At 43.8% G+C, this 13,153-nt stretch overlaps 1 protein-coding gene and 1 long non-coding RNA gene across 3 annotated transcripts; both read right to left on the reverse strand.

Moving 5' to 3' along the window:
* Positions 1 to 1,673: 1,673 nt before the first annotated feature.
* LOC149269445 (uncharacterized) lies at positions 1,674 to 3,489 on the reverse strand. Of its 2 annotated transcripts, XR_016269694.1 has the most exons (3): positions 3,176 to 3,481; positions 2,805 to 3,117; positions 1,674 to 2,671 (listed from the first exon to the last, which is right to left on the reverse strand). It is a non-coding gene; the product is annotated as an uncharacterized LOC149269445 (long non-coding RNA). The 2 variants fall into 2 exon arrangements; XR_016269693.1 differs by lacking the exon at positions 1,674 to 2,671 and having other exon boundaries at positions 2,685 to 3,117; positions 3,176 to 3,489.
* Positions 3,490 to 4,597: 1,108 nt separating this feature from the next.
* Positions 4,598 to 7,172, reverse strand: LOC108612661 (E3 ubiquitin-protein ligase ariadne-1). The gene has a single exon (XM_018005613.2). It carries the CDS (start codon positions 6,680 to 6,682, stop codon positions 5,150 to 5,152), a length of 1,533 nt encoding a protein of 510 aa, XP_017861102.2. The 5' UTR covers positions 6,683 to 7,172; the 3' UTR covers positions 4,598 to 5,149.
* Positions 7,173 to 13,153: the final 5,981 nt, after the last annotated feature.

A 13,153-nucleotide genomic window follows, 5' to 3' on the forward strand; every position in this document is an offset into this window, starting at 1 on the left:
TGCCTGATTGTATTTTCTGTCAAATATACATCTATATGCATATATACACAGAAGCAGGTACGCATTGTATATTGGAGGAAGACTGCTGAAACGGCAATATACTAATATTATGTGTAAGCCGAAAAGTATCATTCGGGGAAGGGTTTCAGCAGAGGGTTATGCAGTCGGTTAACTTTCGGGCAACTGCATATGGGCTTCACGAGTATAATTCATTAGATTGGTCATTAAGCATTCAGGTCGAATGCTTGTGGCCAATCTCAACGCACAATGCGATCGAACCCGAACTCTTTTAATGCAACATGCACACAATGCTTGCCATTTCCGTTTCCTGTTTGCACTGCAGCTCACGCACACACACACACAAACGCACACGCACACGCACACAATGCCAACGACATATCCTGCACATAATGTGCATATCATTTACGGTGTCAATCAGGACAGCCGCAGTCACCTGGCCGCAAAAATCAACAGCAATGCACAGGACATACTTCAAATAGCAGCTATGCATGTACGAGTGTGTGTGTGTGTGTGCACATCTGCGACTGCAATATCCTGTGCGGAATGTCCTGGGCTTCACTCGACCATTAAATGTATTGCGGTCATTTTAATATAAAATAATTAATTCCAACACAAATATTTATATCAGCAAAAATATGCCGCATAATTGATTCATTGGCAGACGCCACGCACGGGTCGAGGCACAGTCATCGATGTTTACTCAGATTCAGATTCAGAGTCAGATTCCGATTACGATTCCGATTGTGAGACAGAGAGAGAGAGAGAGAGCGAGAGCGAGCGATAGAGCGTGTGCAGCGGACAGTGTCTATCATTCGCATTCAATTCAATCACAACAATGAAATAAACATAATGAAATACAATATAAATACATTAAATGCGCTCCCTGGCAAACAGTTGACTGCACTCTCGCATACGATTCCATTCGCATTATCGATTTCCATGCCAAATTCTGAATTGGAATGTGGGACGCATAAGGCGCCGCATGCTGCGACGTTGCCAGCGCCATTTAGCAATGAAAGGCTTTAAAGTACGTAATCGATACACCAAATATGAATATAACATGACGTTTTATCAAATTGTCACGAACTTTTTGACAAAAATAACATTATTACGCATATTGCAGTTAAGCGTAACCCACTTGGAAATGCTCTGCCAATATATGTACATCAGTTTATACATACATCAACAGATTGTAGAGCCAAAATGTACCTCAATAATTAATATTTGTTGCATTAATTCTACAATATATTAAAAATGGATATATTACTAACATCGAACTCATAAGAATCCTCATGCGTTATATTTGGAATTGCAATGTAGCGCGTCTCACAAATTAACCGCATTCTTCAGTTTTGCGTGTTTGTCTCGTTATCATTTGCATCGTATCATCAGAAGTGCGGAGACAATTCCTCAAATACCACAAAGTTCACAGAGTGCATGGAGCATATTAGTTCTGCTTGAATTCGGCGAATGCCAGTCATAAGTCAATTAACTTTTTATGGATAACATAATATTAATATAGTAAAAATGACTAAAATAATAATAATGATAACAATTTATGATTTAATTATAATAATTTTCTTAACTAACAAAAGCATTAATAAGTGTTAAAATTAAATATCATAAAATATTTGACATTCTATTAAAAAAACCAAACATTTTCTCTTATTGAAGTCCACTGCAAATCCTTGGAGAGTCTCTTACTACATACCAGCAATTAATTCCATGCAATTTTAGTGGAACAAGAACTCGCCTTTAGGAGTTGCACATAATAGAAACTCATCTCTTAGGTGTATGTGTTCTGGGCCGAGGGTAACTTCCAGTCGTTCACTTTGGCCTGGACAGATTGCTCTTTTTGTTTCTAAATTAAGTTTCTTGTGGCGCACATCACAGAAATGTGACAGCTAGTTAATGACCCGCATTCCGCACTACCCACCGTCCCCGCTCCGCTGACCAACTGGCCACTCAGCGCTCACACATGCTCGGGCCCGGCCTCATGTTCGGCTGCCTTCAATTAAACTCAATTGGGTTTTATGCCGCTTAAAACGCCTGCGCGCGTGCTTCAATTTAGTTAGTGAGTTTGTGCGATGAGCAGAGACGATCCACAGCCAGCTCCATGGCCAGCTAACAAATGCACTTTGCAGCTGCTGCTGCTGCTGCTGCTGCTGCTGTAGCTGGCGAGGCGATAGGCAAATGAGTTTGCGCATTAGAAGACGCTGCCATGCTCCGCTTGAGGGGCGGGGGCAGGCGAGGGGGCTGGCCCGCTGTGCGCCGCCTGTCAGCATATCAACGCAATTTGTGCACTCGCCAATAGACCGGCGCCGATGCTCGCCGACTGCGCAAAGTGCCTCATAAATTCACGTCTCTGATGAAGTGATAGTGAGACAGAGCCACAGCCAGATCCAAGCCAGGTCGTAGCTGGCAGCTGGCAGCAGTCGGCTGACGGCTTGTGGCTGGAGGAAGTGCAGCAGCAACCGCAACTGCAGCGTCTCACGGCAGCTCTAGCTCCAGCTCCAGCTCCAGCTCGTGTCTGCAGATTGTTTATGGCAGCGGCAAAATTTTCTCAATGGCTCAACTAATGTGCCGCAGATACGCCGAGAAATGGTCACACCGACGCGTGAGCAGCGGCGGGCAGGCAATTAGAAAGTACCTGCATTTTGACAAGCCAAATTGATAACTCAAAATTAGCTGGTGCATTTGGTTTAAATATTTGTTTAATGTGGCAGTGGCGGCACGGCAGGCGCTGTGTGGGAGAGCTTAAAACACTTCCGTGTACCACTGACCTTCGTCTGAGCGGGAGCTCGCGCCTGGCCGCAGTCAAGGACAATGCCGTGTAATTGAAAGAATGCGACTAAGTCGTAGAGCAAATTTGAGAACATGAAGTGACCGACAAGGATAACAAGGACCACAGGCAGCAGCCGCCAAGCGAAAAATATGTCATATAAAAATAGCTAAAGCTCGCCAGAGATAGCCGCCATCCAAGACGCTGCCGTAAGCACAAAAGCAAACTCTAGATAAAAAATTCAATAAGCCGCCCAGGCTCTTGCAGGAGGCAGGACTCGAACTATGACCGCTCAGCTGGGGTGGTGGCAGCAGCTGCGACCGAGACAGAGGCTAAGCAGCAGGCCAATAAATAAAATTAATAGAAACTCACTCGAACAGCTCCGCCCGGCTGGCGCTCTTCGGCATCTGCAGGAACTGGCCTGGGCCTGGCAGGGCTTTGCCGAAGCTTTCGTTTTATTATTTTGTTGACTTGTTGAATGGCCAGGCGTTAGCAACTGTTGAATGGTACTTAGCTGTCCTGCAGACGAGAAAACACCAGCCGCAAGTTCTAAAGTGATTCAAGAAAACTTAAAGTACTAGAAATTTAAGGCAAAGCTGACTAGATTTAAGCTGAACATTAAATATATATGTTTTTAGGTAATCAGTGAGTGAGCGGCAGGTGGGAAAGTCTTGCGCACATAATATTGTTTGTCTTTCACTTTTTGCCAAGCTACGAAATTATATCAATTAGCCATTCTCCTGAGCTAGGAATTCCCACCGTTCAATCCAAATGTCTGAGTATTATTTGGCAACATAAGAGATTGGCTACATCTGCCACAGTGATTTCTATGCGCAATCCATTCGCCACGTTGCTGACCTCGTATTGAACTGCCATAAGAAATCACTCTGCCAGGCCGAAATTGCTTATGCGGCGGGCTGCGAGGCAAGATGTCCGCCAGATGCCGTACCGCCCACTTTTAACACTTGCCACAACAATGCAGCGCAAATATTTGCGGAACCCAGCGCCAGAGCCAGGCCTAAAGCCAGAGCTGCAGCCGGAGCAAGACATTGCCAGTGAGGAGATCAATGAGCGCCTGTCTGGCTGGCTGACTAGCTGACTAGCTGGCAGCTTCAATTTGAAATCCAATAAAATTTAATTGGAAACTTCATCACGGGTGCGAAAATTCACACTTGGCCTGGCCGGGCCTAACCGGGCCAGGTGGGGCTAGCATAGGCGAGGGCAGAGTAAAGTCACGGGCGCGACTTGGCTGCCGTTTGCCGTAAATCTCATGCACCTGGCGGCGACTGGTAACTCCAACTCCAGCTCCAACTCTGGCTTTGGCTCTGGCTCGAGCTCGAGCTCCAACTTCGACATCGGCTCTGTACGACGCATCGCGATAAGGAAATATTTTTCATATGAAAACGCTGCGCATGCGCCGTCTCATTGGCCCGTTTCGTTCCGTTATTGGCCATGGCTCAATGGCTTATTTATGTTTTTCCTTTAGCCATGCCATATCTTGTGGCATTGTCGACATTAATCGCTTTGTTGCGCCAAAAGTATAACATGAAATTGGATTGATTTATGTTATAATTACAAAAGCAGGCGCATATCGCTGGCCAACGAAGAAACTGTGCCTCAGAGACTCTAAGCCTAAACTAAACAATACATATAATCACGGCACAGAGATAGCTCCACACGGCGGTTGTGCCTGCTTAAGAGGACCCTAAAAGCCATTCAGAGGCCGAGCCCAACTGAGAATAAGGAGAGGCAGTCATAGTATACCCTGTTGCAGAAGTCGTCAAAAAGGCATGATTGTTTATGAAGTACTGTATTGGTATTTTAATTTATGATTTATGTGATATATGTTGAGGTGAATACAAAGAACCCATTGAGCAAGCAAGGAATGTTGAGCGAGAGGTTTCCTCGCTGTGTTGTGGCTCTATTCTAATTTTTAAATTCCGGGCAAGCATAGCACGTCGTAGAGAGCAATGTATAGAGTATATATAGTATCGGCTTGCCAGAGTACAAAATTACACCCTTCTTATGCCTATTCATGTGGACTGTAAATTCCAAGAGTTACTCGTTCAGCTGACTACTCTCCATGCCATACCATGCTTGCAAATAAAACACATCGATATTCCTATTGCAATATATAACTGTAGAATTTTGATGGCTCTGGCAGATTAACAGCATTCTACCAGAGAGGAAGTCGAAAGCTGTGTGCTATTTTAATAGGTCCAACCAAAGGCAATTAAATATTAAGTCTTCAGAGAAATGCTGGATTCTTTGTGTGGTGCCATTCAAAGTGAGCGATGTATTGCGGCTAACCATCTTGGAGCTTAGCTAATGGGATTACAGACAGTTCTATTCTATGAAGTCCCACCAGTCCTTCTCGTAGCCCTCGCGCACATGGACAAGGAGAACGGTACGTCGTTTGCGACAATAGTGCGACAGATCCAGAACCTTCTGCTTCACCTCACATAGATTCTGAACAGTGATTTCGCGCTCCAGGCACTCGGATATCTTCTCTGTGGCCATTTCCATGTCGCGCTGGTTGTCCTCGAAGATGATCTTCTGGTTGTTGTTGCGCAGATAGAAGGCAAACACGTAGCTGTACATAAGCGTTGCCCGACACTGGCAGAGGACGTCGACGGCCTCCTTGAGGAACTGCACCTCGATCCAGCTCATGTTCTCCTGCATGTCGTTCATCTTGGCCTGTACGTTGGCGTACAGCTTGTGCTCCATGCGCATGCTCATCATGTGGTTCATGTAACGATTGTAGTAGTGCAGGTAGCGCGCCATCGAGGAACGGTAGCGCTCCTGCGCCTGCCTGGCCTGCTTGCCCTCCTCCTCGTCGAAGCGATTGCAGCTGTACCAGGACGACCCATGCGGCTCCCAGGAGCCGAGGCACACCCAGCAAAAGTCATAACGGCAAGAGGGATTCTTGCACACCATGTGATTGCATCCGCCGTCCTTCTCGATGGTCACGTTGCACTTGGGGCACTCCTTGGTGTGCTGCGCAATCCAGTTGGACGTCTCTGAATCCTCGTTGTTCTTCTTCAGCCACCTCTTTAGCCAGGAGCAGCTGACAGGCTCGTGCCAGTTCTCCCCGCATCCAAAGCAGAATTCATGTCCGCACGCGCAACGCACGGAACGCGGCTCGCAGTAGCTGGCCTTGATGGCATGAGTGCAACTGGGTGCCGGACACCAGCGCATCAGAGAATTGCATTCGACGAAGGTGTTGGTGATCAGCTGCTGGTAGCGGGCAATCACCTCCGGATCGTCGGCCAGCTTGACGAATGACACATCGTCAACCAGGATGTCGCAATCGGTTGCAGGACAGGTAATGCTGTGGGCCAGCCCCTCGCTGCAGGTCTTGTTGCTCAGGTACTGCTTCCAGCAGGCGGCGCAGAAGGCGTGGCCGCAGTCCAGGCCCTTCAGCTCGTCGCAAGGGCAGTAGCAAATGCCGCAAACCTTCTCACGCCCGCTGACGCCCGGGGCAGACTTGAGGCTAAGCTTCGATGGCGTTGCAAAGGGATTCACAACGTGGGCGCGCCGGAAGAACTCCTGCGGGCTGCTCTCAAAGTACTTCTCGAAAAGCGTTTCTTTGTCCCATTTGTAGTGATTCAGTATGATTCGTGTGACCTGCGGCGACAGGTGCAGCACATTGTTGACCTCGTTAATGATGTTGCGCTGGTGCTGCACTATCTGATCCGAGGTGAGGACCGTGTACACGAATTCATCGACCTCGACGCTGCGCCGGGGACGCTCGGGCAAATCGATTTCCGTGCAGGTGTCCTCATCGCTCTCCACACAAGTCATGAACGAGGATGGGCTGTTTACGAAACGTTGTGAATCTCCGTGATCTTCATCCGAGTATTCGTCGTCAGAGTTCATATTCGAATTGAAATAAGAAAAGTTCTAACACTCAAATAGCGGATTCTCGGGCTACTTTGATTCACTTTAACAAACAAACCACCTCCTCTCCAGTTAGCTGTTGACCTCTGCTAACCCTTCGGCTGTACCCAGGCCCAGCAATAGATGTCTTGTCGGTAGATTTCTGATTGTCTACGACTCGGATAGCTGCAGCATTCGTCCGATTTTTGGCTGCCAAGAACTTTATTCTGAGTTGCTCTTGATATATAAATGTTGTGAGTTCTTCGTATTCCTGCTGAAGACTGAATTCTAGGCTGACAATTTTATATTTTTCTCTATTTTTTTTCTTTTTTTTTTTTTCTTTAAATTGATTAATTTTGCCAGCCAAAGCTGCGAGTTTGCTTCACAACGAATCGAGTCCGGAAATGAAACTCAATATGAGACAGTTCGCCTCTAACAAGATTTTCGCAATGACGTGGCGATTTAAACACATACTATAATACTTTATTCACTGTTAATGTGTCTTTTCAATGTTACTGTCATTTTCAGAATGTAATCGATACATACAATACACAAACATCGATTTTGTGTGTTGAAAACAATACTAAAAAATCGTTTCCCAGCCCTGGTTGGAAACTTTGAAAGTGTTTCTACATAGTCTTATTCTTAATTGGTATATTAACAGTCGATCCTAATCAAAGTCTTATGGAGGCCTACGCCGAGTTCCTCAAGTAAAATGCTGTTGAATGTGTTTACCGGACTCATTATTATATATGTTCGTATAAATACTAACAAATTGAAATTCCATTGCGTTCCATGAATGCCCTAGTAAGATTATAATATATGCAACGAAATAATCTAATTTTCAGCTGAATAATCTGTATGCATACTTAGGAGTCAGATGGTTAAAGCATGCGTATATATATTATAATCATTCAAACTACTTTTATGCATTATAACGTGTATTATTTTGAAATGATCCCTATTCCCATAATTTCTTATTGCCATGAAGACATTAAGAGATGGCATACCATACCATCGCATATTCAGTGGAGATAGTAGTGACGTCAAATAAAATATTTTAATCGATAATTGAATCATATGATTAATCATGCCATCACTAATTGCAACAAAATGGGAGAAATAAATTTAAAGCTAAAGTAATTACATACATAGATGTCAAATTGTACGTTGGTTAAAAATTGCAATATTCCTAGGCATTTTGGGCGTGCATGTAAAGTTGTGGCTCTTTCGCCTCTTGTGGTATATCAAAATGCATTGGATTTGGACTCAGTCGTTTCGGTACTCAGGACACTATGAAAAAAGCGCCTAAAAGCTTTTGGCGTATTCCATAGCCATAACCCCTTCATTGTAGTGCAGAGGAGAACAAAGCAGTGTCTCAAGTGGCGAGGGTAAGGTACAAAAATTGCGATAACAACGGCGAAATGCGATATAAAAGTACAGTAGAGCTACACACCAACACACATCCAGCCAAAGAGAGGGAGAGAGAGGAACGAGTATGCGAAATGAAAGTGAACGAGCGCACAAGGATAATGGCGGATGGCGGTGCGGGTAATGAGTGTGCATAATGCATATGCAGCAGGAGCAGCAGCAGCCATGCCCATTGAACGTGGCGAACGCCGCGAATGGATTCAATCTGCGTCCACCTCTGCCTCTGCCTCGCTTTGCATATATGCACATACAAACTCAAATATAAATACAAATACAAGAGCGCATGCATATGTATTTATGTGCACTCGTACTACGAACAGATTTTTAAAACAAAAGCCGACTGCTAACCCGCCAAAAGCAGCAGCCAGCAGCAGCCAGCATCAGCAGCAGCAGTAGCAGCAACAACGAAAAGCATCACAAATAAAAATGCAAAGTCGCCAAATAGCAGCAGCAGCAACCACAAATCCCTTTCATCAGCTCAAAGACTGAGACGAAGGGGAAAGTCGGCGGCGAACCCTTTCCATCTGCTTTTCAAGTCTCAGCCAAATTACAAGAAATCCTTTCGTGCGCGTGAATGCTTTGCAAAAAATATAAAAAAAGATGCAAAAAAAAAAAAAATATATATATATAAAAGAAAAAAAAAACTGAAATAGAAATCAAAAAAATGAAACGAAAACGTAGCAAAAGCCGAGCAAAGAAATACGGAAAAGGAAATAATTTGACCATTTGCAGCAAATGCACAAAAACGAGCCGGCAAATGACAACAAAAGGCAGTCAGCCACATTGCCACAAGGGAGCTCGACTCCGATGAGAAGGGGGCCGACGAGGAGGCGAGCTGGGGGGCTGGAGTGTGTCATGTCATGTGTGGGCAGCTTTTGGGTCGCCTGAGCATTGCACTGCAAGAATTTCTACGCTGCCAATGCAAATGAGGACGCGCCACTTGTTGGCCACGACTTTTTATCATTGACAATCGGGCAAAGGCTCTTGCTCTTGCTCTTACTCTTGGACTGGCTCTTGCTGAGGCGCAGGCTCTGGCCACGTCCGGCATTTACTGATGGTCAGCAACGATGGCCAAGTTCATGGCCCTGACGTGACCACGCCACGGCATGCCATGCCAAACGGCCAAGCCATCTTGGCCTGCCTGCTAGCTGATGATGATGACGACGACGACGACGACGACGGCGATGATGATGATGATGATGATGCCACTTGGCAGATAGGCCAACTCAGCGAACATCGTCGCATTTTTCTGCGCCTACTTTGGCACACAACTATTTGCGGTGAATTTTCTTGAGAAATGTTCGCTGCTAATGCGGCTGGCCTCAGCTGCGTCCGGTTGTGCCACAGCAGCGGCCAACTGATTATGTCCAACTGCCCAAGTTCACAGTGAATGCATAAGGATGTTCGCTTGAATCTCATGTAAATTAGCGAGCTAATTACAGCACACACTCACACACACACACTGACTCATTCACTCATCATTCAAAATAGAATAAAGCCAAACAGAACAGAACAGAACATATGTGTGCTGATTGAGGCGATAAATGCGCCACATCGCATTATAATTACTGTTCATTGTGTGTATTCCGTATTCGGAACACTCTTTTTTTTTTTGTGCCTGGGCAGAATTAGCTGGAAATCAGCCAGCATGAAGCGCCACACACAAACACACTCATACGCCCATGTGTTGCCGTTTGCACGGGAAGAAAATCAGCGCTTGGAACTAATTTGTTTTTGATGCGACGCTCAAAATAATATAGAAATAAATATGACTTAGATTTGAGCTGCGAGCCAAGATGAATAATTGCTATAACAGTTCCAGCGCTCCAACAGCCAGCAACAGAATCAATTCCGTTGACCTTGGGGCTTGAGCTTGGCTCGACTAAGCGGGCTGTGGGTTCCGGTAGCCGTAGCCGAGGCGCCGCTTCATATAATTAAAAATTTAATTTGAAACTTTAGCCAGTGCTAGCATAGATTTATTATGTTGAGTTATAATTTTTAACTGTAGACTTAAACTACAATTAAACGCGATGCGATCATTTATCAAACGTTGCAGAATCTCTTCTCGCTGGGCTACATATGTACGGCGAATGAATGGCTTCATATATTTATTAGCATCTTTAAATGGGGAACAGACTCGTATGTTTAAATTAAAAAATTGACTTTAAGTGTTAACTTGTAGAATTTCTATAACTCGTTAAATCAAAACTGAAATTTGGATTTTCCATAAAACAGAAATGCTGAAATACCGTTGGAATTGTGTTTAATATAAACGAGTATGTAGGTTTACAAAACAAATATTGCATAACAAGCCACAGTAGGACAAATCTAGAAATGATCTATAACGCTGATGAATAGTAATATATATTTACACTTTTTAAAGTAAATTATGAATAAACTATAGAAGTAGATTTTTTAAAGTATTCCCGAGAAAGCGACTTCGATCCTAGGAACCGAATATAACAGCAAAGAAATGATGTTTATCTGATCATTGATATGCTGATTTTTTATATTCAAGTAGCCATATAGACTCCCTAGGCCATTCTATAAGAATAGCTTTTTAAAGAATTTGAATCCATTAAAATTTATTGCTTTACAGTGCACTGCTGGCAGAGTATTGCATAGTCAGCCGCATTCGACTGCTTTGTTATTCATATTTATGTTTTTCAAATATTTTTTAATGTAGTAAGTCTATCTGTGTTCGTCTACAATTTGTCAGAGCTTTTTCAATTGTCATCCTATTTATGTCTTTATTCGGTAGCTTTTGATGTCAAAGTCAAACCATTGTCAAATTTGCTTTGGTAGCGTAGCATTGGGTGCTACCCCTAAGGCAATGAGACGTCGAGATCTCGCCCCGACCCTCGCCAACACTTCCAATCAAATGCCAACAACACAAATAAAACTCTCCCGAAAAAATAAGAAAAATCAATGCGACAAACCCGTGATATGTGGGTGTGAAGAAAAGTGAAAGTGCCCCTGGATCTATACGAAAGCCACCCCCGAAAGGGAAAAAATAACACACCCCACATATGTATGACATGCATGCTATGCTCATCTCATTCTCTCTTTCTCCTTCTCTCGCTCTCACTCTCTCTGGCCCTATATCTTATTCTCTATCTATAATCATGTGTGTGCTTCAGTTGCTCGTTCGGCTTTCTGCCTTTGATATTTAAGCATTTCCGCCATCTTGAAGATGGCTGGGGGCCAAGGGGGTGATTTTAGCCACATGGAAGGTTTATAAGAGAGTGCGTTTAAAAGGAAAACTACGCCACTTCAAAACGAACCGTTTTTCGTATGAAAAAGCAAATCGGGTTTGGACGGCTCAGTTAGTTTGGGCCCGACTTCAAAGCGGGTTTTACATTTCGCCAATATTCTCGCGCTTTTGCGGCTTCCCTCAGCGGCGTTCTTTTGACTTCTTTCAACTTCCCTCACTGGCCGTTGACTTTGACTGGGCGTCAGTCGGACGCTACTAAATGGAATTATTTCACTCATTACTTTGAACAGTGAAAGTACTACCCTGGAATTTCGCGTGCTCAGTTGACATTTGCCCGGTCTGACATGTTCGCACACACACACACACGCACACTTATTTAGGGGCGGCTACCCTTTTATGAGAGCTGTTATTTTCGAAAATACCTTATTAAAGATTATTTTTTTGGTAATTCCCTCGAAGGCGCGGCAACGTTCATAACGTGCTGATAAGTATAACGTGCCACTGATATAGATTTACCAGTTATAGTTTTATGAAACGAAAAAAAAAAAAAGTTCTATTCAGCATATATATGCTGAAAATAAGCTATTGTAGTTTTCATTTCACTCTTACTGTATGTATATGTAAGCCCCAGCTACTAAATTGAATCATGATCAAAGCTCCAGTCCAGAAATTGAATATAATATCTCTCCTACTCTTGTATGTAGTTTGTATCTACTAATTGATCATTATAAATATTGAAACATATACTCATTACCCTACTGAAGTATATACAAAGGGTAATGAATATTATTATATTATACAGTGCTTATCATATTTAGAACCCCTGTAAAATTTATTTTTGAAGAACCTTAAAAATGTTGTTAAAATCGTTTCAAAGTTTAAGTAACTGGGTGGGTTATAATTCTGATAAGCACTGTATAAACAAATTCATTCCCTGTAATACAGAAAATATACAATCTATGTCTAGCTCTTACCAACTATACAATCAATATAAATATGAAAAGATCTATGTAAATATTCATTTCAATCGATTCTCAGACTTGTTGCCTGGAATTTTAAAAATAATAGTTTGATAACTAGCACATTAGCCGGTTGTTGACTGACAGTGCCCAATAATCGTATAAAGAAATATTATTTGGCTTTTATTCTGAGCCAAGTTTTTGTTAATTCCCTTTTGACGGCCTTTAATTGTTTGTCGTCGTGTGTTTAGGTTTCTCAGACTGAGACGGTTGTCTGGCACGTCTCAACGGACTTGCCCACTGCGAGCTGTGTGTATGGGTGTGTGTGTGTGCGTGTGTTTCTAATGTATGTCACGTGACAAAATTGTATAATTTCCAAACAGGCATTGGACCGCACGTCGCCCGTTGTGACATTTCCGGTTAATTTGGCGCCAGCTTAGACGGGCCTCTTGGCCGTTGTCCGGGACAGGGGCAGGCACAGCACAGGCGTGAGGGACAAGGACTGGGACACAGATAGGAGCTGGGATCTCCGACAACAAAAGCGTTTCTCAGGCTATGGCTACCTCAGCTGGTGCCACACATTTTTGACACTTGGCCAAGCAAATCACAAGCAAAATAAAAATAAAAAATATAAAAAACGACTAAGACCTTTCCCTTTTGCTGGTAGTGCTGCAAAATGCAATTACCTTTCCCTCTAGCTGGCCGTAAAGTAACTCGACAAAGCCGTAACTTACTTTTCCTTTCATTTTGTGCCCACAAGCGAGCTCAGCAAACGCAAAGATCAATGCCAGTCGAGTCAGTTGGTCCGATAGCCAGAAATTAGTAAGTGCAACTAAGCAACCAGGGCGCCCACTCACAAACCACTCA

This window comes from Drosophila arizonae, chromosome 4 (assembly GCF_054131065.1).
Source record: "Drosophila arizonae isolate 15081-1271.41 chromosome 4, UAZ_ARI_1.0, whole genome shotgun sequence".
Taxonomy (NCBI): Eukaryota; Metazoa; Arthropoda; class Insecta; order Diptera; family Drosophilidae; genus Drosophila; species Drosophila arizonae.

What these genes read in the sequence shown, in the direction of transcription:
- LOC108612661 (XM_018005613.2), bottom strand. Translation starts at nt 6,682, where the DNA reads ATGAACTCTGACGACGAATACTCGGATGAAGATCACGGAGATTCACAA.